The 25,292-nt window shown below is 45.0% G+C and overlaps 4 protein-coding genes across 4 annotated transcripts; 3 read left to right on the top strand and 1 right to left on the bottom strand.

The window, feature by feature from the left end:
* Positions 1-83: 83 nt before the first annotated feature.
* ube3b (ubiquitin protein ligase E3B) lies at positions 84-10,605 on the top strand. Its single transcript, XM_084457191.1, has 28 exons — positions 84-106; positions 515-632; positions 806-977; positions 1,094-1,211; positions 1,386-1,445; positions 1,553-1,657; positions 1,766-1,862; positions 1,963-2,048; positions 2,151-2,233; positions 2,479-2,584; positions 2,708-2,828; positions 2,912-3,089; positions 3,621-3,787; positions 3,906-4,073; positions 4,231-4,402; positions 4,503-4,621; positions 4,721-4,835; positions 4,997-5,096; positions 5,209-5,328; positions 5,735-5,911; positions 5,985-6,095; positions 6,351-6,488; positions 6,658-6,723; positions 6,811-6,869; positions 7,030-7,212; positions 7,436-7,547; positions 7,998-8,090; positions 8,182-10,605. Exons 3-28 carry the CDS (start codon positions 817-819, stop codon positions 8,371-8,373), a joined length of 3,207 nt encoding a protein of 1,068 aa, XP_084313317.1. The 5' UTR covers positions 84-106; positions 515-632; positions 806-816; the 3' UTR covers positions 8,374-10,605.
* Positions 10,606-11,143: 538 nt separating this feature from the next.
* Positions 11,144-15,330, top strand: aldh3b4 (aldehyde dehydrogenase 3 family, member B4; the record flags this gene model as incomplete). The annotated part of the gene is made up of 10 exons (XM_084457198.1): positions 11,144-11,196; positions 11,752-11,947; positions 12,068-12,178; positions 12,518-12,638; positions 12,721-12,806; positions 13,408-13,489; positions 13,630-14,019; positions 14,161-14,327; positions 14,495-14,594; positions 15,131-15,330. 10 exons carry the CDS (start codon positions 11,144-11,146, stop codon positions 15,328-15,330), a joined length of 1,506 nt encoding a protein of 501 aa, XP_084313324.1.
* A 579-nt stretch (positions 15,331-15,909) lies between these two features.
* Positions 15,910-18,234, bottom strand: mmab (metabolism of cobalamin associated B; the record flags this gene model as incomplete). The annotated part of the gene is made up of 9 exons (XM_084457432.1): positions 18,105-18,234; positions 17,381-17,439; positions 17,195-17,288; positions 17,044-17,101; positions 16,879-16,951; positions 16,638-16,735; positions 16,391-16,455; positions 16,164-16,223; positions 15,910-15,994 (listed from the first exon to the last, which is right to left on the bottom strand). The coding sequence occupies exons 1-9, from the start codon at positions 18,206-18,208 to the stop codon at positions 15,910-15,912; spliced, it is 696 nt and encodes a 231-aa protein (XP_084313558.1). The 5' UTR covers positions 18,209-18,234.
* A 508-nt stretch (positions 18,235-18,742) lies between these two features.
* On the top strand, positions 18,743-24,645 carry mvk (mevalonate kinase; the record flags this gene model as incomplete). Its single annotated transcript, XM_084457199.1, has 10 exons — positions 18,743-18,820; positions 19,109-19,256; positions 19,910-20,057; positions 20,780-20,935; positions 21,303-21,406; positions 21,773-21,818; positions 22,012-22,102; positions 22,592-22,711; positions 22,972-23,125; positions 24,413-24,645. The coding sequence occupies 10 exons, from the start codon at positions 18,743-18,745 to the stop codon at positions 24,562-24,564; spliced, it is 1,197 nt and encodes a 398-aa protein (XP_084313325.1). The 3' UTR covers positions 24,565-24,645.
* Positions 24,646-25,292: the final 647 nt, after the last annotated feature.

Below are 25,292 nucleotides of genomic sequence, written 5' to 3'. Positions count from 1 at the left end.
GCGATGTGAAAATCTAATCAAGTTCAATGATTGCCACATATGGCAAAGCGATTTCCCACTCGGAATGATTTCAGTGCGACAGTGGGAGGATTAATGGCTGCAGTCTGTAAGGATCTTCTGTTATTGTTTACATCTTGAAACCGTATAACATACAGTGTTTAATATTGAGGATGTCATTTGAAGAAAACCTCAGTTTACTCTTTGGTAAAGGTTGAGCTCCTTGAATTATATCTTGAAAACGCTTTTCGTAATAATTGCATTTGCGTGACGAAGTATTGTGCAAGCTAACTTAGCTATCCATAACTAGCTTCTCTTTTGGGCAGATCTCTGATCATCTGATCTCTCAGATCTCTGCTTTATGTCACGTTAGTAGCATAGCAAGCCACGTTCCGGGCAGTAGTAAGATAACTAAAAGACAGCAGGCGAGTTAGGCAAACTAGCAACGATTTCAATGAACGTCTTGCAAAATCATGTTATTGTTAGCTAGTGAGCTATCTTGTGTTGTTATCCTCAGAGATGACAGGTTCTTCGCTGAGCTATTTTGAAACTTGGATCTCGAGGATGCTCAAATGACAGGAGAAGCGTAGAGAATCAGAAGGTCCAGACAACATCGGCAGGGAAATACCACACAGGTAAGGCAGCTGTCTGTCTGGCTACTAGTAGCATGTTGTTTATGGTGCCAATACACTCTACATCAATAAGTTACTGCAGATCATAAATTATCTACTGTTGACAATGTTTTTTCTCACCCTCTTTCTCATTATGCAGAAATTACATCTAATAATTTTGCTTACAAATCTATTAGGGGTGCACAAAATGTTCAGTGCTACTCAGAGTTCCAAGTCAGAGTTCCTGGATAAAGCCAGGCAGGCTCGTGAGGAGAGGAAGGGGCACAAGGAGAAGGAGCGAGCAGCCACCCAGATCCAGGCCCTTGTTAGGAGGTTCCTCTGCCGTTGCAAACTCCAAAAGCAAATAAGGTTAGAGTTTGGTATTATGGGCTCCTTCCTCTACAATGACAATAAATCCATACTCAGACGTCATCATTATTTAGCCTTCATAAGACACGTGCTGTATTCTATTGCTGTCTCACCAGGAAAGATGTTGATGACTTCTTTCAAGTATCTGATGCTGGGACATCAAAAAGAAATGCACTATCCATTTTCAAAATTGCACGGAAGTTATTATTCATTTATTGCCAAGATGATAAGCAGGTGAGTTCACTTATTGATTATAATGTTTAATACAGAACTAATTAATGTCTAAAATATTTTCCACCAGAGAAAAAATATTAATTGCCTCAGATTATACGTATAATTGTAGTGCTCAGCTGAGGGCGTAATTTGAATAAACAATGATTTAATTAAAGTCTACTGTTTCCTCTGCAGCGATTCGAGAAGCTTTGTCGTTCCATACTTTCCAGCATGGACGTTGAAAACGAGCCCAAAGTAAGTATGTTACAAAATTATCTGTTCACATTATGTTTGAGTACAGATCTTAATAAATCCAGTCTGTCTCATTGACATTTCTTAATTCTCTCTCTATTGGTTATTAGGTTTGGTATGTGTCCTTGGCACTTTCCAAAGACCTCACCATTCCCTGGATCAAGCAGATTAAAGATGTTCTGTGGGTCTCCTGTCAATTGCTGAAAAAGCTGAAGGTAAATCTGGATGCTTTGATGATTCTCATTGTAATAGGTGAATGGTTTTGAAGACTGAAATATTGAAATGTTACAACATGGCATAATCTTCCTGTCTGTTTCCTGTAGCCTGACATACTGCAGGACAATAAACTGGTGACTCTGTACCTCACCATGCTGGTGACTTTCACCGACACTTTAAGCTGGAAAATAGTTAGAGGGAAAGGTCAGTGCCAGACCCAACTATGTTTTACACACATCCTCCATCATCACACGGCATGTTTATGAAACCAAACTACAAATGTTTTTCCCTTTCCCCATTCCAGGAGAGGCTCTCAGACCAGCACTTACTCGTATTTGTGAGAACATCATGGGATATCTAAATCAAAAGGGATTTTACTCTGTCATGCAGGTACTGCTACACACGATACATCCTCCATCACTCTTCATATCATGACTATACTATGATTCATTTATGTAATTCTTACCTGACATTTTTGGGTTTCCTGTGTAGATTCTTCTCACCAACGGATTGGCCCGCTCCAGACCCTCGCTCTCCAAGGGCACCCTCACAGCTATATTCACTCTTTCATTAAGGTGTGTCTTCTATAGATGCTCAGTCAACCTTTCAGATGGTTCATTGTCTGAGCAACACCACTGCCATGGGCAGCAGGCCACTCCATTGTTGTTGTATTTTCCTGATTTGCTTATGAACAATCAACATCAATCATGCGTAAATTGCATTTGCACATATTGATGGTATGGTTTATTTTATAGGACAAAGAAGTCTAAATCAGTTTGTGATTTAAAACGTGGTGGCGCTAACATGTTTCTGTTTCCAGACCGGTCGTCGCTGCTCACTTCTCTGACAACCTGTTGAGATCTTTCCTCATCCACATCATGTCCGTTCCAGCCGTCATCTCCCACCTCAGCGTGCTCACACCAGAGGTGGATCAACTCAGACATGCTAGTAGATCAGATGCTCTGTATTCGGTATAGGCTGATCAATGGCGCTGTAAAGATGGTGTTGATTATGTTTGGCTGGGAATGTCTTGTTTGTGTGCTGGGCAGTGCATGGCCTCCATCCAGACTCATGACCTGCTGAGGAAATTCATCCTGTTCCTGAGCCGAGAGGAGCAGTGTGGAGACATCTGTGTGTGCTTGGAGGGGAGCCACACTCTGTGCTTATTGGGTAGGAGAGTTTCCTAGGTTTTCGCCTGTGTTGTTCTTTGTTCTTCATTGATCTGTGGAATTGATCCGTCGTTTCCTCTGCAGGTAACCTGATCCACCTGGGCTTCCTCAGTGAGAAGGTGCTGGAGGAGGAGGCCAACCACTTTGTGAAGGACCTGACCGACATGCTGTCCTACTGCCAGCGATACGTGTCCCAGAAGAAGTCAAACCTGACACACTGGCACCCAGTCCTGGGCTGGTTCTCCCAAACCGTTGATTACGGGTCAGTTTGAGCTCCTCAGAGCCTGCATGTGGTATAAACTACTGGAAGGCACTGGGAATTTTCTTGATATCTTCTTTCTTTCTTTCTTTCTTTCTTTCTTTCTTTCTTTCTTTCTTTCTTTCTTTCTTTCTTTCTTTCTTTCTTTCTTTTCTTTTCTTTTCTTTCTTTCTTTCTTTCTTTCTTTCTTTCTTTCTTTCTTTCTTTCTTTCTTTCTTTCTTTCTTTCTTTCTTTCTTTCTTTCTTTCTTTCTTTCTTTCTTTCTTTCTTTCTTTTCTTTTCTTTCTTTCTTTCTTTCTTTCTTTCTTTCTTTCTTTCTTTCTTTCTTTCTTTCCTTTCTTTCTTTCTTTCTTTCTTTCTTTCTTTCTTTCTTTCTTTCTTTCTTTCTTTCTTTCTTTCTTTCTTTCTTTCTTTCTTTCTTTCTTTCTTTCTTTCTGTCTGTCTGTCTGTCTGTCTGTCTGTCTGTCTGTCTTTCTTTCTTTCTTTCTTTCTTTCTCTCTCTCTCTCTCTCTCCCCTCTCTCTCTTGTCCCCAGTCTGAATGAGTCCATGCCGCTGGTGACCAGACAACTGCAGTACCTGTGGGGCGTTCCTGTGATCAGGACCCTCTTTAGTGACGTCCTCAGCAAAAAGCTGGAGAGCCAAGAGCCCACCCCTCCACCTCAACAGCCAACCACGTCACAGAACAACCTGCCAGTCAAGAGTGAGTCACATTTGCAGTAGTTACTGATGTTACAGCTTTTAACATAAGATGCAATTGGCAGCCGGTCCATTATAAATCACTGATGTGGAAGTGTTATTGTTTTGACCACTCCTACTAGGTCTCTTTAAGCGGGCGTTCCAGAAATCCGCCTCAGTTCGGAACATCCTGAAGCCTGTTGGGGGGAAGAGGGTGGACTCAGCAGAGGTGCAGAAAGTGTGCAGTATCTGTGTGCTCTACCAGACGGCCCTCACCACACTCACACAGATACGACTGCAGATCCTCACCGGTAGGCTCAAAACACATACACGCACTGTAAACAGACACATGTACAGTATGCACACACACACACACACACACACACACACACACACACACACACACACACACACACACACACACACACACACAGTTCACAGTGGTCTCTGTCCCTGGTGCTCTCTCAGGCCTGACCTACCTGGATGACCTGCTGCCCAAGCTGTGGGCCTTCATCTGTGAGCTGGGTCCCCAGGGCGGACTCAAGCTGTTCCTGGAGTGTCTGAACAACGACACGGAGGAGTCCAAGCAGCTCCTGGCCATGCTCATGCTCTTCTGCGACTGTTCACGTCACCTCATCACGTAAGCTTGATTCGAAAAGACAAATACTGTATGTCGAAACACGACTAGGTCAGTTGGTCAGTGCCCACAATCAGTCTGTGTCACGTTCTGTCTGTCGTAGAATCCTGGACGACATTGAGGTTTACGAGGAACAGATCTCTTTCAAAACCGAAGAGCTTGTCACCATCTCCTCGTTCCTGAACACATTTGTGTACAAGATGATTTGGGACGGCATTTTAGGTAAGTGTGCTGCCCCCCCCCCCCCTCCCCCTCCTTAATTTCCTCAGTCAAACTTTGGTTTAAGCTGATTAAGGAGCTCATGTTGTTTGTCTGTGACAGAGAATGCCAAGGGGGAGAAGCTGGACTTGTTCCACAGTGTCCACGGCTGGCTGATGGTGCTCTACGAGAGGGACTGCCGGAGGAAGTTCTCCCCTGATGACCACTGGCTGCGCAAGTGAGCGGCCGGCCTGCCGACACAAGCTCAACCCCAGCAGCGCCTGGGATTTATACGCCCGCGCTGGTCGAAAGCCTTTCGAAGGAGAATCACTGTGATGAGTTGTAGCTGATGGCGAGCGTAGCTATAATAGGCTGACATCTATCCTCCTGTGTGTCCAGGGATCTGAAGCCAAGCGTCCTGTTCCAGGAGCTGGAGAAGGGCAAGAGGAGAGCCCAGCTGATACTGCAGTACATCCCTCATGTCATCCCTCATAAAAACGTAAGAGAACAGGGAGGAGGTATTGACCCCCCGGTGAATTTGTCGTGTCACTGCTCCTTCCTGCTTTAGCCGTGCCAGTGTGGTGTCTTCATTCTACGGTCGCTTTTTCCAGAGGGTCCTACTGTTCCGGAACATCGTCACTAAGGAGAAGGAAAGCCTGGGATTGGTGGAGACGAGCTCCGCCTCTCCTCACGTCACCCACATCACCATTCGCCGCTCGCGGATGCTGGAGGTATGTGGAGCTGTAGTAGCTGTCACCTCAGCACGTCACAGGAGGCTGGCAAGGAAAGTAGTGTCAGTTTTATGACTAGCAGTGACGTCTCCACCAGAGGCCAACCTTGGTTCGACTCCATAGCTGTGTTGGGAATCGCTCCCTCGTTCCCTCACTCCCTATTCCCTATATAGGGTTCACCATGTAGTGAACTACCTAGGGAACGGAGAAAATGTAGGGTACATGCACTGTTCCCTGCAAATCAAGGTGAATTGTGGATAATAAATAGTGGACTATATAGGGAACGAAAATTCCGTGGAGAATTCGGACACTACAAACAAAATGGCTGACACCCTACATGTATATAGTGCACTATATAGTGAATAGGGAGTGATTCCCAACACAGCTCATGTGTGCGTCTCTCTAGGACGGATACGACCAGCTCCGTCGGCTGCCCGTCAACTCCATTAAAGGCGTCATACGTGTGAAGTTCGTCAACGACCTCGGAGTGGACGAGGCCGGGATTGACCAGGACGGCGTTTTCAAGGAGTTTCTGGAAGAGATCATCAAGAAAGTGTTCAACCCAGCTCTCAACCTCTTTAAGGTACCGTTTGCCACTATTGTTGGGGAACCACGGTGCCGTCGACGATAATGACGATGATGATGTTCTTTCGCAGACCACCAGTGGAAATGAGAGGCTGTACCCCTCCCCGACATCCTACATTCATGAGAACCACCTGCAGCTCTTTGAGTTTGTGGGGAAGATGCTGGGAAAAGCCATGTATGAGGTATGATTTGGACCAATCAATCAATCAATCAATCAATCAAAGCTTTATTTGTATAGCGATACAACCAATGAAATGTAACAACTAAGTGCTGAAAGCCACAAGAACAATTCTCTTTACACATAGTGTCATGATATGTAATGGCCGTGATTAGTATGTATAGTGGAAGTATAGTATAGTATAGGAAGTATAGTATGTATTGGGCGGAAGTGCTGTCCTCTCTCCCTGACCGTTGCTCTGTGCTGTTTGTGTGTCCAGGGTATTGTGGTGGACGTGCCCTTCGCCTCCTTCTTCCTCAGCCAGGTCCTAGGCCACCATCACAGCACCTTCTACAGCTCCATAGACGAGCTGCCATCTCTGGACTCCGAGTTCTACAAGAACCTCACCTCTATCAAGGTCAGAGGTCACCCACGGCCAATACTCTCACATAGACACTTCGGTGTCCCATTCCTTTCAGTGTTCCCTCATTTTATAATAACTTGACTTAGTTTTCCCTTAGTTATTTTTTATGTGTACCTATGTGGTATCTGGTATTTGATTGACCTTCGTCTTATCAAATGTGCAGCGCTACGATGGGGATGTCAGTGATCTTGGACTGACGCTATCATATGATGAGGATGTCATGGGGCAGGTGAGAACTGAAGCTTCAGATACATAAAGAACACTGAAAGATTAAAATCCTCTACACTTTCTAACGCTCTCTGAGGTTCCTTCACAGCTGGTCTGTCACGAGCTGATACCCGGAGGAAAGACTATGCAGGTTACCAATGAGAACAAGTAAGCAAATGCAGATCCAGTTTGATTATGTTAGTTACGGCACGTCAACAGTCCATACCGTCTTTTGCTTTAACAACTAATGTCATTGTTGCGCCATGACTGTGCGCTTTTGTGTCTTTTGTGACCCCCTGACCCTGACCCGACCTCTCCTGTCCTGTAGGATCAGCTACATCCACCTGATGGCCCACTTCCGTATGCACACCCAGATCAAGGAGCAGACCGCAGGCTTCATCAGAGGGTTCCGCAGCATCATCAACCCAGAGTGGCTCCACATGTTCTCCACGCCCGAGGTCCAGCGCCTCGTCTCCGGGGACAACGCCGAGATTGACCTGGACGACCTCAAGTACGTGACCCCGCCCCCCCCCCCACACACACACCCCGACAGTACAGTTTTGGCATGTTATGTTTTAGTTTCATCACGTCTTGCTGCTCAAACATTTGTGAGCAATCCTGTTTGTGTGCAATCTTCACGTAGTTACAAATGATGTGCAAGTGACTGCCATGTGGTACCATGTACCTGTAGGTGAGTACAGGCTGCTTGCTGACATGATTGGTCTGGTTACCAGGAAACACACTGTGTACTACGGAGGCTTCCACAGCAGCCACCGAGTCATCATCTGGCTGTGGGACATCCTGTCCAGTGACTTCACCTCTGAGGAGAGGGCCATGTTCCTCAAGGTCAGCAACAGCTGCTGCTTTCATTGTTATTGTTGTTGTTGTTATTATTATTATTATTTGATTATTGATATAATTAATCAGCAGTATTACACAAAAAACACTGATTTTCAGGAAATTCGGTGGAAGGGTGTAGCATGGACCACCTTAGAACCCATTAAATTTTGGAGCAGATCGGAATGATGGGGCGGGTCCACGAGCCGCCCAAACACGGCCAGCCATTCACCTCCATTCATTCTTTAGACCACGTTTATGCTACAACTATCAGACCGATTCCCATTCAACCCATTCAATTGCGGTGTGCACAGAGCCACAAAATGCATTCAGGGGTGGAGGTCTGTGCTCACTGAGCACCATTTCTCGTTTTTAATAAGATCTTGATGTTTCGACTTCCAACTAGAATGCCCTCAATTTCCACTTAAATCCTCTCCTCTTGTTGTTTCGATCTCACAGTTTGTTACCAGCTGCTCAAGGCCGCCCCTCCTAGGTTTTGCCTACCTCAAACCTCCTTTCTCCATCCGCTGTGTGGAGGTGTCTGACGACCAGGTGAGAGAACACGGATAGAAGGAAATAGCAACCAACAACTCTAGGTAAACTTGTTCTGAGTTCTCGACGGCTGTGTTTATGTTGTCTCCAGGACACAGGAGACACCCTGGGCAGTGTCCTCAGGGGTTTCTTCACCATCAGGAAAAAGGAGCCAGGCGGCCGGCTCCCCACCTCCTCCACCTGCTTCAACCTCCTCAAGCTGCCCAACTACAGCAAGAAGAGCATCCTGAGGGACAAGCTGCGCTACGCCATCAGTATGAACACAGGCTTCGAGCTCTCCTAACTCCTGCACCAGGACAGCCTACAATCCAGGGGCTGGGTGAGCCCCCTTACCCAAACTAGGAATCCCTAGTTGGAACCCCAACTAGGTCTGGGTAAGGCCAGTCAAACCAGTGGAGCACTCCCTTCCCTTGGTCACAGCCTGTTACAGCTGGATAGGTTCCACTCTTCTCCACCCCTATCAACCCGAAAGCTCCTCTTCGAGGGAACCCCCGGCCCATCGCTGCCTGCGTTACCATGACAACAACGTAATTTATTTCTGGGGTGTCGGCAGCCATTGCTCGTGCTGGAGTGATGACTTTCTGGAGAGAAAAAAACAAGCAAAGAAGGATATGCTGTGGTTGCAGGTGAGAGCTTGCTCTACTCTGCTCTCTGCCACTCCAATATCCAACCCTACATGTAACCATGTACATGTACAAGTAAAAAAAAAAATACAACAGTGGCTGTCTTTACTATTTCTCAGGCTTAACAGAATGATACTTGGATCTAACACTCCCATGTCAAGTGAACTGGAAAGCAATATAGATGCAATGCAAGCCATTAGACACGTGATTGACTCTTCACTTGAGAAAAACCAAGGGATGCTTTATTATACTGGAATATATTATCCGGACAACTTTCCACTTTTGATGAGTCTTAAAAACGCTTGTGGAACACGATGAAAGCACCTTTTATAAAGAGAAGACAAATCACTGCCTCATGTTCAACTCTCATGAAGAAGATCGGACCTTCAACAGGTCACGTGTTGACGCCTGTAGTCATATGTGGATAGTGGGTCCCTCGTTAAGGGTGACATCAGTCTACTTTCTCCCCATAAACACACTACATTTTACTGAGTCTACGGCCCTGTAGCCTACTTCTCTTCTCTACATGACAGTGTACCCAAACAAGAACTACAGTTCTTTCACACTAATGCATTTATGACTGAAAACTATTTCTCTCTCACCCATGCTGTTGTTTGCTACAGACAAGGATGTCCATCACAACCGTAAACTGTTTATGAATATCTACTTTTGGTTTTGATTATGGATCAAACACTGTTACTAGAATGGTTTTGATATGATTTGCTATTCCTAACCACAATCCAGCAGACATTATTATTCTGCATTGCATGTCTCTGGTTGTGGCCCCTCCCTCATAGAATCTATACCAGTGAAGTCAATCAAGAACATTTGTCTGTCTACAAAGTTACAAATTAAGATTTCTAACCACACCTCTGAATAATGCTGAGTGCCTCTTGTATGTCCCCCTCACACATGTTCAACAGTGTCGTTTGATCTCGAGTGTACCTGTGTCTCTCGGAACCAAGCCATAAATACAGAGCAAGGCATTTTGTTAGGATTCTTGATCCAGCTTTGAGGAGACAATTCAGACACACCCCACACCCCTACCGCTGATTTAGCGAGCGAGGAAGGTTTGGTTGCATTTCTTTGTGGCTGTTAGGATGCTCTCTGTGCAGTGTAAAGCTACGTAGAGCCATGCTCAGACAGGGAGCTAACCCTGCTACATGATGTCATGGGTTGGTTGATCACCTACTTAACTGAAATGTAACCACACCTTTCTGATGATCATTTGACCAGTATGCAGCCAACTGTGTATTCCCACTGGCTTGATGGTACGTTAACTGAAAGAAATCTACCGATAATCTGCTTCTCTGTGTGAAGAGACAGTAAGTGTTTAAACCTAATGTGTAGTTTTTCTCTCTTTTCCAGTTGATTGAATAATATCAACTTCACTGACTCATACTCAAACATAAAAGGCTATCTGGGCTTGTGATGAAGGCTTTACCCCTCCCTACTTAAGCACTGCAAAATTTGACTCATCTCAATGTGTCTTGTAAATCTACCCCTTCAATTGATTTTTACTGTAAGCAGTCTTAGGCTATGTGGCAACCAATAACGCTATACAGTATGAAAATGGAGCTGCAATGAGTTGTCTCCAGTGGGCAAGAGAGACTCACAAGCTCTGTCTGTGTTTGATGAGGTCACTCATCAGTTCTAAATGATGTCATGAAATCTAGCTATATGAGTATATGACTCTTTTTATGATTAACAAAAGAATCCAGGAAAAGTGCAACATAGGCTACTCCCGTGAAACTGTCTCCTTCTTTTTTGAAAGTGTCTTTTAAACTGGTTGCACTATGTGAAATACAAGTTGTTGAAAAGGCTATTCCAGTGTAAAACACGTCCCATGTGTAAGATAACGTCTGCTGTAAAACATTAACACTATTGTTGAATCATAAACCATTAATTATAAAAATCTTTAACAACCTAAGCGTGTATATTTTATTTATTTTTATTCTTTGCATTTACCTGATACAGTACAGTAGGTTTATGGCCTGTTATTGCTCGTGATCACGTGATTTTTCTAATTTCTTGCACCTGTTGATTCGGATCCAGAATTTATCTAATCTATTCAGTGCAGCAATGCAGCAGCAGAGTTGAAGAAAATAACGGAATAAAACGTCAATTTTAGTTTTAATCAGTGCAGCTCTGGGCTGACAAATGGACAGTTATGTGTGTGAGGATATCCCTATAGGCTATTCAATTAATACATCCATGGGATATCCACACATCCGTTTTTCTCTCACATTTTTTCTGAAGTTCTGTGGCTTTATGCTGTTACTGCGCATGCTCGAGCCACTAGTTGAACCTGCTCGGGCTGCACTTGAGCGCAGTTGCATCGCCAGCAGAGTTTTAATGCCAATTGGGGGGAAAACAACTACTAAAGACTAATTTTTATTAAGATCTCTGGACTCCGTGAATCAGTGAATCATGAGTAGCCCACCAAGTCCTTCTCCAGCGCGATGGTTCAAAGCTTTGCGCAGGTAAGTGTGCCCTCAAAACTTTGATGACACAAAAATACACTCTGTTTATGATGGACAAATTTCTAAAACATTCTTGAAGAACTTATATTAATCGAATTCATATAAAATGTGACGATTGTAAATAGTCGCAGAATTGGTGTTAAGTATTCACTTTTTCCTTTCTTTGCTGATTATCATATGACTCAAATCAATTGTGGGTTTATTTTGGACATAATTTAATCAATTTCTTGCATCTATTCTGATTCCCTTTGTCCTCTACTGGGGGCTGGCCTACACTCACCAGACTGCTAACTTTATTAAGGTAGTTTAGAGAGACTAACATAATTACCGTAGAAGGAACATAAGTGGGAAAACAAGACCATGCCATGCAAGACTCAGAGGAATGGCCATCTTAGGGGCACATTCACACTTGTTTCAGTTGATATGGATGTACAGTAGCATAGGTTAAAAAGTATAAGGTGTGTTCAAAGTTCTGAATCTGCAATTAGCTTGCCACATTTGTAAGGCAGGTTTACAGTGAACAACTGACTGGTCTGCTTGTCTTGTGTTCTGCAGGCCCAAGTTGGGTGAGATCTGTTTGAAGACCCATCCTTTGGAGTCTGTGGAGCTGCTGAAGAGGGCCAGAGTTGCCTTCCAGTCCGGCCGCACACTCAAGGAGAACTTCCGACAGGCCCAGCTGGAGGCCATAGTGCGCATGCTGATGGAGCACGAGGGTGACTTTGTGGAAGCACTTGGAAGGGACCTCCATAAGGTGGGAGTACAGGGACAATACTCCAGGTTGTTGCTGTGAATGTCCGATCACTCTGGCTGTAGTCAGATATTACAAAGAGAATGTGTTCTTTAGACTTGGGTGTGTGCTGTGTTTCGCTAGCCGCGGTTTGAGACGGTGATGTCAGAGCTGATCCTGGTGAAGAATGAGGCTCTTCATGCCATCAATAACCTCAAGAAGTGGATGGAGCCACAGCGGGTGGAGAGGAACCTGGTGAGATTGTGTGGGTGGGTTTCTAGGTGGGGAAATTCTGCTATAGAATATCTAAATATATTCCTAAAATCATTTTATAACATAATACAAAGAAATACTCCAGCAGCCTCCACACAATGCATTGCTTTGTTCCGGGGAGACAGCGGAGATGTTCTCTTGATTGAGATTAGTAGTGGGATCTTGGCAGGCTTTCTCTGTTTCAAGCTTACAATGTTGTTCCTCCTCTATTATCCGCCTGTCAACTGATGATGACTACCCAGGCTTTACCCGTGACTAGAGTTCTCTCTGTTGGCTGCTTATTTTGAGCCCCTCTTTCCTGCATTCCTCTCACTGGTGTAGGCCTACACGCTGGACGACTGTATGCTGGTTAGTGAGCCGCTGGGGGTTGTGCTGATCGTGGGGGCTTGGTGCAGCCCTGTCCAGCTCTGTCTGGTTCCCCTCGTGGGGGCCATCGCTGCAGGTAAAGACGGAGCATGCACTCACTCAGCCTTTTGTTCATGCCATTGTTACATCACTACATGCCGATGTGTTTGTCTTGGTAGGAAACTGTGCCATTATCAACCCGTCAGAGCATAGCTCTCACACTGCGGAGCTCCTGCACCGTCTCCTCCCCTCCTACCTCGACAATGTGAGTTACACAGATCCTCAGAGGGGGCTTGAGCACCTGCTGTTTTGTCCTCCTACTGAAGTGCCCTTTTTCTGTGTTTTTTTGTTTTGTTATTTTTTTTATAAATGACTATGTTAACCCATTTCTGCCAGTAAAAGATTTTTTTTTTATTTTTTTTTTACCCTTGATGATAAAAAATATTCCTATGGCAAGTCATAATTATTATGAGATAATAAATTGAAATTGAGATTTAAAAAAATATAACTATGATATATAATCCAAATTTTTTTTATCTCATAATTATGACTTTAATTTATAATTTCGATTTTTTATCTCATAATTACAACTTTTTCTCATAATTATGACTTTCCATCTCATAATCTCAATTTTATCTCATAATTATGACTCTCATAATTTCGATTTTTAAAATCTCAGACTTTTTATCTAGTTATTAGTTTTCTCATAATTCCAACTTTTTACCTCATAATTATGTCTTTTTCTCATAATTGTAACTATTTATCTCATAATTACGGTATTGGAGGGGATGCTCTTTTCTAGGTGGTTCATATTGGCTGTCTGAACTTGGCAGTTCCGCTAACATACTCTGCTGTTCTCTTCAAAGGAGTGCTTCCATGTGATCCTTGCAGGAGTGACTAACTTGGCTGATATAGTGGACCTCAAATTCGATCATGTCTTCTTCACAGGTACAGATTAGCTGAGAGCTGATGTGATCGTCACCATTTTACATGAATCAGTTTGTTAATCTACAGTACATTATGAGGAGTTGTACAGTATATGCTGTGTTGAATCACCACGTATATGGCCCATGTCTGTCCCTCTCCAGGAATCAGGGAGGAGGGGATCAGGGTGGCCCAGGCGGCAGCCCGCATCCTCACACCCGTCACCCTGGTTCTGAGTGGCAAGAATCCCTGTTACGTGGACAAGCAGTGTGACATCAACACCACGGCGCGACGCATTGCCTGGGCACGCTTCCATAACGCCGGGCAGAGCGTGGTGGCACCAGGCTATGTCCTGTGCCACGAGGAGGCCCAAAGCCGTCTGTTGCAGGCCCTGCGCCTCTGCCTGCTGCAGTTCTACGGCTCGGACCCCCGCGAGTCCAGGAGCTTTGGCCGCATTGGCAACCTGGAGAGCTTCAACCGCACCAGGGACCTGCTCGCCAGGTCTGGCAAGGTGGCTGTGGGCGGCCAGGTGATTGAGGCCGAGAAATACATAGGTAATATATACATAGGTCATATATAAGTGTAGCTGACGGGAACAGTGTTTTGTTCTTTCTTTACCTACTGTAACTAAAATCTAGTCCATGTACATTTATGATCATTTGAAATGTCTTGTGTCCTCATCTTTGCATGTGAAGCTCCAACAATCCTGACGGACGTGATAGATTCAGACCCCATCATGCAGCATGATGTGTTCGGCCCGGTTCTTCCCATCCTGACGGTCAGCAGTGTGGATGAGGCCATCGCCTTCGTTAATCAGAGGGAGAAACCTCTCTGCATGTATGCTTACTCTAGCAACAGTAAGGTGAATGGCATATTACTCTGTTTAAACAAACAGTCACACATACTGCATATTTACACATGCCTACAATGAGTAACACATTGTTATTCAGTAGTTTTACAGAAAAAAAAGGCCTAGCCACTCTGCATAGCCTTTTCACGCTTCTCAACTCCCTCCTCCCTGCCCTGCAGGTCACTTTCAGGCTGATGAGCGAGACCTCGAGCGGGAGCTTCTGCTCCAACGACAGCATCCTTCAGAGTCTGATGGTGGTCCTTCCCTTTGGGGGAGTGGGTGAGTTACTGTCCCTGCCAGATCCGCTACCCAATACAGTACCGTAGGTCTCCACCCCAGACTGTCTGTGCCAGGGCCTACGGATGAGCTTCTTCTAGGGATGCACCGATGCATCGGCCGATGTTGGCCTTGTTGAGTGCCATCGGCCCATCGGCAAATAAAATGACATTCACCGATGGTAGTGGCCGATGTTATGTCGCAACAATTAAGTCTTTTTTTGTTGCAAAACGTAGCCTACCCAGCTGCAGATTCGGAGAAGATCCGTGACGTAACGACGCAAATGCACGTGTAGTTTGCTTACAAATTAAAGTGAAATAAAAATCGGCATTTTGGAACCAAACACTTCATTTCTTTGTTTCCCTGGCACAAAAGGGGGAATAAAAATTAAATAAAATAAACATCGGCCATCGGCTGGATTGTTATTTTAAACATCGGCATCGGCCCAGAATTTTGCAATCGGTGCATCCCTAGCTTCCTCTAAGCACCGCGGCGAATAAATGCATGATAATAACCCTGACTGTGTTTGAACGTGACAGGTGCAAGCGGAATGGGCTCCTACCACGGCTGCTACAGCTTTGACACCTTTTCTCACAGGAAGCCATGTCTGCTCAGAGGCACGCGCATCGATCCCATCACCTACCTGCGTTACCCGCCCTACGAGGACCGCAATCTGTCCCTGATGACCTGGGCCAGCAGCCTGTCCAGGAGCAGCCCCGGCTGGTGCCAGATCCTGTGATGACACAGTGTGGGGGTGTGATGGCAGAGCCGTGTGGGATGAGGAAGCCTGTCTTGTTCCATGGATATACTGTAGCCTAGCATGGATAGCCCTGGCAGCCAAGCGGCATTCAGTACCCTTGTGCTGCTGTGTTGATATGCACTAGGCACCTAACAAGTAATTACCTTATCTCTGACATAGATCATTAACATCATTAACATTATTGAAGCCTTTTGTGGTATACAATTCTGGAGAATAAATCTATATATATAAGAAGGTACAGTGTGCTTACATTCCCCAAAACACAACAAATTCTGGCATTAATTGCAATTATGTGTTTGTGTAATATATATATATATATATATATATATATGTAACATAATAAGTGTTTGTTGGTGGATCCTACCATGCCAGGTGTTGCTATTGGTGATCTCCCAGCTAATCAAATGTTCAGTGCAATGGATTTAGGGTCTGGGACAGTATCCAACTTGGACAAGTGTTTATTCAAAATGTTCAATCATGATTTTGTACCCAGTTTAAGGTCTCAAACGACCCCATGTCCGTGTAAATCCAGCTGTCCTATAGAAACACTCACTCCTGTCATTCAGGCCTTCTATAAATCCTCTCTTTGTTCCCCTCTTTCATGGCTGTATATCTGGCCACGGTGAAGAGGTAGTCACTCAATCTGATGGAGAATGTGAAATTGATGTTTATCAGCAGGGGAACATGTTATGCACACATTATACTAACATTATATAGTAGTAGTAGTAGTAGTAGTAGTAGTAGTAGTAGCAGCAGCAGTAGTAGTAGTAGTATATATCTATTATTATATCTATATATGTTGATGTACATGCCTGTTCAGGAATTTGGCCACATCAGGATCAGCTTCACCTGAGCGCACGATTGGAGCAACACTGGAAAAAGAACATGTTCCAATCAGTAAAGCAAGCTCTGTGGGAAAATGGTGTGTGAGTGTGTGTGTGTGTGGGGGGGGGGGGTCAATATCAGAATGTTAATATTAGGTCATTGGATAGTTTTATGGTCCTTGGACTAGACTAATTTGGCTCTAGGTGAAACTGACCTGCGTTCAGCTCGCCGACACACCGTCCTGGCTACATGCAGGGCTGCACTGCTCTTTCCGCCTGACTGAAAAACAGTTATGATCATAGCACTGTAGACAGCACAGCAAGCCATTGTACACAATTTGTATGCGCTGTCAGCAAAAAGACCTACTGTCAGCAAAGTATCCATAATTAAGTTAGGGCTTTAGACAGGTTTTCACAAAGTAGCTCTGTAATGTAGTGTGGTTCCAGAGTGCGCAGACTCACAGGTAATATGAAGTTAGTCAGCGGTGGAAGCTCCTCTGTGAATTGATCAATCCAGCTCTCCAGGTCTGCTACTGGCTGGATGCTGAATTTGGTTTTCTCTGTTTACAAAGGGGAGGATTTACATCATGAACAGCTTGCATTGAATATGAATGAAGACATGTTTTACACAACATGAATATGTATGTATGTGCATGTATTAATAAACAATATTAATATGTATTTAATAATTATGTTAATATACTTATGTGACTTTCTCTTGCAGATGACCGAGGTGTGGCAATATTTGATCCCACATCTTGTAAAACACACTGAATCTGTGGGGTGAACAAAATTAACTATGAAGTGTACATTGCATTGCATACATGTTTATCAATTGTCAAAGGTTATTTGTTATAGTTATTCAGACCTTGTCCAGCTGGTCGGTGAATGTATGACCTTTGTCAATGCAAAACTCTCTGGCCAAGCTGCAGAGGACAACAAAACAGTGAAGCACTTTCCCTATGCAGGATTCAAAGATAAATACTATGAACTGTACTGTCTACTGTACTGAATTATACCCTATAGCTGATGACAACTCATCTGCTGTTCCCAATGCTTCAAACACGTGATCCTCCTTTGGTCTTCTCTCTCCAGTGAATGTGCTTGAGAAGCCTATAGATGGGAACAGCACAGCTTTTCTTTTAGAATAATGATGTATATGCGGTGACTGGAGTCTCAGAGCATGTAAAGGCAGGCAAACCCACCTTTGTCTCCAGTTCTAGTGTATATTTTTGGGATTCTGCTGTCTGCCTCAGTTGAATAACTGGGTAAGGTAAAACAAAGTCAGACGGACACGTTATCATGACGTGCTTTCATGAAAGAAGATAAGAAGTCATTGGAAGTAGTAGGTATAGCAGTTTACATTGTCTTTGCGTTGAATTATATAATTCCAACAATCACGGGGGATTCGTTTATAAAACTGTGCGGAAGATTCACGTCAAAGAGTGGCCTAAGAAACACGAAGCGCTTACGTGCAAAAATATTCGGATTTATTAACACCGCGCGCTCACTCCCCACGCCAAAACAATCAACCCGTAATTTGGCTCACGTGTCGCATTAGTCTACTGACTACAAGACGACAAATTTGATTCCAGACAGAACAGATTAAAAAAGAACCCAGTGAAATGGAAGTTATTGTAGGGAAGGTTGATGAATTGAATCTTAAATTCTTCCACTCTCTCCACATCTTCCTCCAATAGTGCCAAATAAGCAATGATTGTGCGTCATTACGCACTGTAATTGCATGCCTTTTATAGCCACCCAGGAACATGTGATGATAATATATGAAAATGTGCACTCATCTTCGTGCATGTGAACTATTTGCCATCCAGCTTGACGATTCGAATGGCGTTGCTAAAGCCGGTCAACCACTGGTGTGGCTTGCTAGCTACGTTAGCTAGAAACGCGATAGAATAACATTGCAATGACCTTTTTTCTTGTCCAACTGAGGCTTTTGTCCAATGAACACTTAGACATGTCCCCGTCCGTATGGTGTAGCGTAGATTAAAGAGTTTGATTATCACTGAAGACATAATTATTTTTCACTGTCCAATGTTAGCTAGAAGAGCAAGAAATCCAGTAATAAACAAGCAATTGACAAGAACAGTGCTTTTTGTCCGTCTGAAGCGCCCGTAGGTAGTGGGGTGGTTCCTTCATCACACGACCAATGGCACGACGGAGAGAGCGCGATGTGGATTGGATAGTGAGGGATATGTACATCAGCTCAAACGCTGATAGGATGTTGCAGGCTAAAGCGTGCTGATTGTCACTGTGATAACAGTTTGCTGTCTAGTGTTGTAATTTGGATTCAAGACCTTGTCACTTTACTAGATTGTCGGATTTAACAGACCCTCTATGTATTGCGGCTCCATTATTAGCTAGGTTTTATCTTCTGAGAGTGACTTTAAAGATTCAAACGTTTAAGATTGTCGAAAATTGTTGAAGAACCCCTCTTCTTCCTGATTGGTATGCATACATTGCTAGCTAGCTAATGGATTGCCTATCCTACAATCAGATAAAATCATAAACATTTCCTTACTTTGTTTCAGGTTCAGGTTATTATTCAAATGCATTTGAAGGAGTGCATCGTATCTGCCCCGGGGAAAGTCATCCTCCACGGAGAGCACGCAGTAGTGCATGGCAAGGTAAGCACCACCTTCGACTCAGTCAGCCATTGGAAGTTGTCAATGAAATAACTATAGCTAACATGTGTGCATGAGGGAAAATTACATTCAGATGACAATCTAACTACCTAGTATATTGTCTGTTACATCTTCAACTGTTACCCTACATCAGTATGCACCAATATTCATGGGTTTTGGAGACATAGAGGCAGATGACTGAACCTAAATTGCAAGCTAAACAAAATAATATAAATAAACTATGATATCAACTGATAACAAGAAGTGAGAACTTTCACTCATCTGTTGTAGGTGGCTCTGGCAGTGAGTTTAAACCTGCGGACATATCTACGGCTGCAGCCCACATCCAGTGGCAAAGTGTGCATCAACCTCCCGAACATCGACACGTTCCTGAGCTGGGAGGTGACCGCGCTGCAGCAGCTTCTACCTGGCTCTGCTGGTGAGGGACGGTCCAGCCACGGCAGGGCCTAAACTAGACTCATACAGTATGACACCTGCAGTGTCACATGCTGCATGCATGTTTTCAACCTCACTCTCCAACTAGTATGATACTAGTTGGAGAGTGAGGTTGAAAACATGCATGCAGCATGTGACACTGCAGGTGCATCTCAGTGAATTAGAACATTGTGGAAAGTTCATTATTTTCCGTAGTATAATTCAAAAAGTTAAACTTTCATATGTTATAGATTCATTACACATGTAGTGAAATATTTCAAGGCTGATTGCCTCCATGCCACGCTCCACATTGATGCAGTAATTTGTGCAAAAGCAGCCCCCACGTATTGAGTGTATAAATGAACATACTGTACAATCATAAATGAAAACAAAAAAGGCATGAAATATTTCACTTTGTGTAATGGATCTAGAATACATGAAAGTGTCATTGTTGAATTAAATTACTGAAAATAATGGACTTTTTCCACAATATCCTAATTCTTTGGGATGCACCTGTATATCAACGTGTATATATATGCATGTGTTCACAATTGTATGCATAGAGGGCTTATAAAGATTGCAGAGGTATGGCTTGTGGTATAATTCCAAGTGTAATCATTGGATGTACAGTATGAATTTTGCTGTTGTGATTCACAGCTGATCTGAAGAGTCTGAATGCTCTGGATTCTGAGCTGGTCGGCAGACTACGTGACTTTGTTGGTGTGTCGAATGGAAATCTGGATACTCGCAGCATGGCCACCTTGGCCTTCCTCTACATCTACCTGTCTGTGTTTGCAGGATCAGGGTAAGAGTCATACCCAGATGACTAACAAGTTGTGATACATAACTAAATAACTTGAGGAAACATAATGGACAGTCAAATTCAATAACAGTCTTCTAAATACATTTGTGCTCCGTGTAGATATTAGATGTTACTATCACAGATGGGTCAGTTTCAGAAGCACTGCCAGAGTCCGGTGAAGACGCCATGCCGGGGTTGGTGGGGGCAGTGGGGGGGGGGGGGCTGGAGGGGGGTTTCTGTGTGTGTGTGTGGGGGGGGGGGGATGCCGAGGAACATCAGGGCTGCAGGTTACAGGCCGGCCTAATCCGGGTTGACGTGGCGCTGGCGTGTGTGAGAGGGGTGGTGATGGGCTCTGACAGGGCGGACTCTAATGAGAGTCTGGCACCGGGCCACGTTGCAGCCCTTAACAAGTCTGGATGTGTTTGTCCCTGGGGAGAGAGGCCGGACAATTAGTTTAGAGTATCTTCCTGTCTGCCCACGAGCAGCCTGCCGCCCACACTGACAGCTGAGCGAGTCTGAGTGGCTCGCACTCCGTCCACATGTGTACACGCTGGCGGATCCTATTGGACGGGAAAGCTCGGACATGGCCGTCATGTTTGTCTAATAAGGCCGCGACTGTGTTATTTAAATATTTTACTACAGCATTATTGTACAGATGAAGAGCAACTAAATTGTGCGTGTCAGTGATGGTGATATTTGTCCCTCCGGGTTCCCGTCCATGTCAGCGACCTGCCCAGCCTGACGGCGTCCGTGTGGTCAGAGCTTCCTACTGGAGCAGGCCTGGGCTCCAGCGCTGCCTTCTCCGTGTGTCTGGCTGCAGCGCTGCTCTCCGCCAGCAGGGGCATACCCTACCCACTGAAGGACCAGGACACTACCGCCAGGTAATCAGTACAACAGGAAGAAGGAAGGAATCAGTGAATGTGCTGGAGGTCAGGACTTATCAGAGGTATGCTGCAAGGACTGACCGTAGGTTATCAATCAGCCAGTGCATAGTAGTCAGAACCTGAAGTCAGAACCTGTGCGTGTTACTATTCTGTTAATGTGTGTGTGTGTGTGTGTGTGTGTGTGTGTGTCTGTGTCTGTGTGTGTCTCTCTGTGTGTGTGTGTGTCTGTGTGTGTGTCTGTGTCTCTGTGTGTGTCTGTGTGTGTGTGTCTGTGTGTGCGTGTGTGTGTGTGTGCGCACGCGCGCGCATGTGTGTGTGTGTGTGTCTATGTGTCTGTGTGTGTGTGTGTGTGTGTGTGTGATAGGTGGGGGGAGGAGGATCTGGAGCTGATCAACAGGTGGGCGTTCCAGGGGGAGAGGATCATCCATGGGAACCCCTCAGGGGTGGACAACGCTGTAGGAACATGGGGTAAGAGCAACGCCTCTCCTACTCACACAACACCAACTCCACAGACCAAAATGACCTATACATTCAAAACAAAATGATTTCTTAATTTGTAGTCTTTGTTAGGACAGGGAGACAGATAAGGGGAGAACTTAGAACACAAGGGAAGTATAATTGGAGCAGGAGGTAGCCTAGCCTCCAAGGGGTATACGTGTGCCTAGCAGGGATAGCTATGCCAACATGCAACCGCACAATGCACTGTACAGTATAAACCACTAGCATTTATAAACACTATGCACCTCATAACCCAGAGTATGACAACATATTATACTTTTGTATTATACTTTTGATGATCATGTCTGTTCCTGACTTTGTTTTGACTTTATTTAGGTGGCATTCTAAGGTACCATTCTGGGAAGATTATACCTTTGAGCAGGTACTATACGATGTCTGGATAAACATTTGTAATGAATGTAATTGATGCCCACCGTTAACATGTTTTCATTTTCACCTGTAAGTAACAAAACATTCTCACGTCCTGAGCCCATGGCCATTCTGACATTCCCAACCTGGATAGCAACCACAGCAACGCTGGAGTGAAGCTATTTTCATTGTTTTTTAATTTCCAGGGTGCCCACGTTAAGGATCCTACTCACGAACACTAAGGTCCCCCGCAGCACCAAAGTACTTGTTGCGGGCGTCAAGGACAAAATTAACAAGGTACTAAATGGCTGCTTCCTCCCCCATGTCTTCCATCCCAGCCCTGTAATTAATATAATGGCCGGTGCTTGAGCTGGGCTAAGACACTCTGAGACCAGCCACTGAGCGCCTTCATAAAACATGGAAATGAAGCTCTTAGCCCGCACCCCTGTGCGCCGTTGCCTTGGCGACACCAGCAGGTGTGCGCACCGCCGCGAGGCCCGGATAACCGCCGCGTCAGGAACGAATCCGCCGGGATCGAGAAGTTCCAATCAGCAGCACTCAGAGGCTGTTTTGCCCTTCCTATTTATACCCATCATTAGGCATGTTCAGACATCTGTCAAAGAAAGAATATTTAAATGGCATAATTCTGCGTAATGTGTTGCCCTAGCACATCCTGTAAACTTCAGATTGAGAGTGCTGTGAGTGTTGTTTTCTGTTGTCGCTGATTGCCTGGATGACTCTCCAGTCGAGGTCTTCTCTGATTCAGTGCTGTTCTCTCATGACTAGTTCCCCTCCATCATGAAGCCTGTGCTGGAGTCAGTGGATGCCGTTTCCTGCACCTGCGAGCGGACACTGTCAGAGATGACCAGTCACTCCTCCACAGCAGAGCACTATAACATCCTAGAGGTAGTGCCGTTAAACAAACGATAGCTATGTCTAGTTAAAGACGGTGTTGTTAGCCAGTATCTGTCATACCGTACCTATAAAGGGCTTCATACCATAGTAGTCACTTATCCAAATCAGTTTGGAATTTAACTAGACATTTGTATATATTAAACTCTCAATCCTGGGATTGCCGACCTTGGAAGAACCGTTCTCAAAAGGGCTTAGCGTCACAGGATCACGAGCTAGTAGAGATGACGGTGTTCCCTCCCGTTGGGTCACAGGAGCTGATCGACATCAACCAGCACCACCTGAATGTGCTGGGGGTGGGCCACCCCGCACTGGACACGCTGTGCCAGACCACCCTGGCCAGGGGGCTGCACAGCAAGCTGACGGGCGCAGGAGGAGGGGGCTGTGGCATCACCCTGCTTAGACCAGGTATCTACTGTACCTTCACACATAATAATAATAACAATAACAATAATAATAATAATAAATTTTTATTTGTAACTACACTTTTCATTTAAAAATCTCACGAGTGCTACAGGTTTAAAAGCATAGCATAACAAAACACAACTGAACAAAAAGAACACGATACACTCAGCTGCCGGTCCACGACCGCATCACTGCAGTAGGCTGTAAGATGGTGAGGATCTATCGTGTGAATTTTAAAGGTTCAACAGTGAGACAGCTGCTGTTTGCCCGGTTGTCAGTATCTGTTATGATGACCTCATTAAGGTGATGTAGATATCTGTGAAATGCCTCTCGTGTGCTGACTCTAACTTTCCACATGTGGGTTTCGGCTTCAGCGTGTCGATACGTTAAGGGAGAGATAGTCAGAATGTGACGTTCGCCTCACCTTAAATCACACGCATCCTTGTGTTTTCGAAGCTCTGTGATTGACGGGTTACGAAGGGCAGATGGTGTCTAGAAAAAGCAGAGGCAGACGAGGAGGATCCTGTTTATCACTCTCCGTCTCTGACAAAACAAACAGACTGAGAACCTGTCTGAATTCGCAGCGTTGATTTGTCGAGTCCAGTGTCTGTCCTCCCCAATGTGCACAGAACAGCTTTGAGCTGTAGATACTTTGATTTGAGTGACAACAGGAGTGAGTAACAAAGTATTTCAGCTGCACTGCTCCTGCTATGGAGGCTAGCCCTAAGCATGAATAGTCCTGTTCGCTCTGCATTTTACCCAGCCTATGATCTTGCTTACGGTAAGCACATCTCCACACTGTTTTTCTAACTTTAGTACCCTATGGTTTTGGGCCGTTCTCAAGGTCAGTGTGTTCGAGCCTTCTTCTCATTTCTCTTATTCACTTGTGGGCAAAAACATAGCCAGAACTTCCGACGTTGCTCAGCTGCTTGAGGCATTCGCTGCCATTCGGCCGCTCTGCTTACATATATGAGGCACTCAATAAAGCATCCTAGTTAAGTTCAGCATCATTACTGCCCCCCCCCCCCCTACCCCCCCCCCCCCCTGGAGTGTGGCCTTCTGTTAGCCGGAGGGGTTTGCAGGCTCAGCTCTTTCACAGCAGTCCTCACCCAGCCCCGGCCCCGTCCACCGCCTCCGCAGGGCCCTCGTGCCCTCCTCGTTCGGGGTACAGTACCCTGGCAGATAAAAACAGGCCCTCGGAGGCTCTGTGCACAGATGTGCGAGCCAGCTCTGCATCTGCTCTTGTGTTTAACCCAGGCCGGTGTGCTGCGTACGTGTTTGTGTTCGTAGAAACGGAGAGCGAGGTTATCCAGAGCACCATCGGGGACCTGAGGGGCCGCGGATACGACTGCTGGGAGACCAGTATAGGGGGTCCTGGCGTGCTGCAGCACTCCACGCTTTCCGTGAAGGAGGAGGTCCTGGAGCTTCTGAAGAGCTACTGAGAAAGACCCCCCCCCGGTCTGTTCTGGCCAGGACTGAACAGTGGGAGGTGTGCTGCCAGATGTCCTCGGTCCGGAGACGCACGAGGCAGAGCCCCACCCCCCCGCTACAGGAAGCGGGAGAGTAGTCAGATCACCCTCGCCTCGCAAGAGAATAAGGCTTCTGGAGAAGTGCTTTAGGCTCAGTTGGGAGAGAGGGGGCAGCTGAAATGCCCTAATTACAGCTCACAGCTTTGCAACTCACCAGTCATGTAATAACGTGGAGGTTTTGATGCTATTAGGAGGACATTTATAGAATAATCCCCCTTAGTTTTCAGTATTAGCTATTACACAGTACCCTTCCTTGGATAAATTAGATGTTTACAATTCTACAAAAACATACTGTTTTTATAGTATGAGTTGCATTTCTTGGTCTGATGACACTGATGTTCTGCTGGTCACTATTCCAATGCAGTGTGATGTGAGCTTTGTCCAGTAGATGGCAGCAAAATTGCAGAATTCAAATGTCTTCCAACAAAGAACTGACTCCTGGATGTTGTTAAGAGGCTGAAAGATGATAAATCTTTATCATTTCAGAACTTTGAATAAAATACCCGGCTGATTTTATTTGAGAATATGATTAAGAATTGTCGACAAGAAGGCTTTTTAAAATATTAAAAGTAACTAAATGCATTTGATATCTCACAAAGTACTAGTTGTAACAGGAAAGTAGGCTAATTGCATCTCCACGT

The sequence above is a fragment of the Borostomias antarcticus genome (assembly GCF_949987555.1).
Source record: "Borostomias antarcticus genome assembly, chromosome: 23".
In the NCBI taxonomy this organism is placed as follows: Eukaryota; Metazoa; Chordata; class Actinopteri; order Stomiiformes; family Stomiidae; genus Borostomias; species Borostomias antarcticus.
The sequence above is the reverse complement of the archived record's forward strand: the minus strand, read 5'-3'. Positions and strand labels throughout refer to the sequence as shown.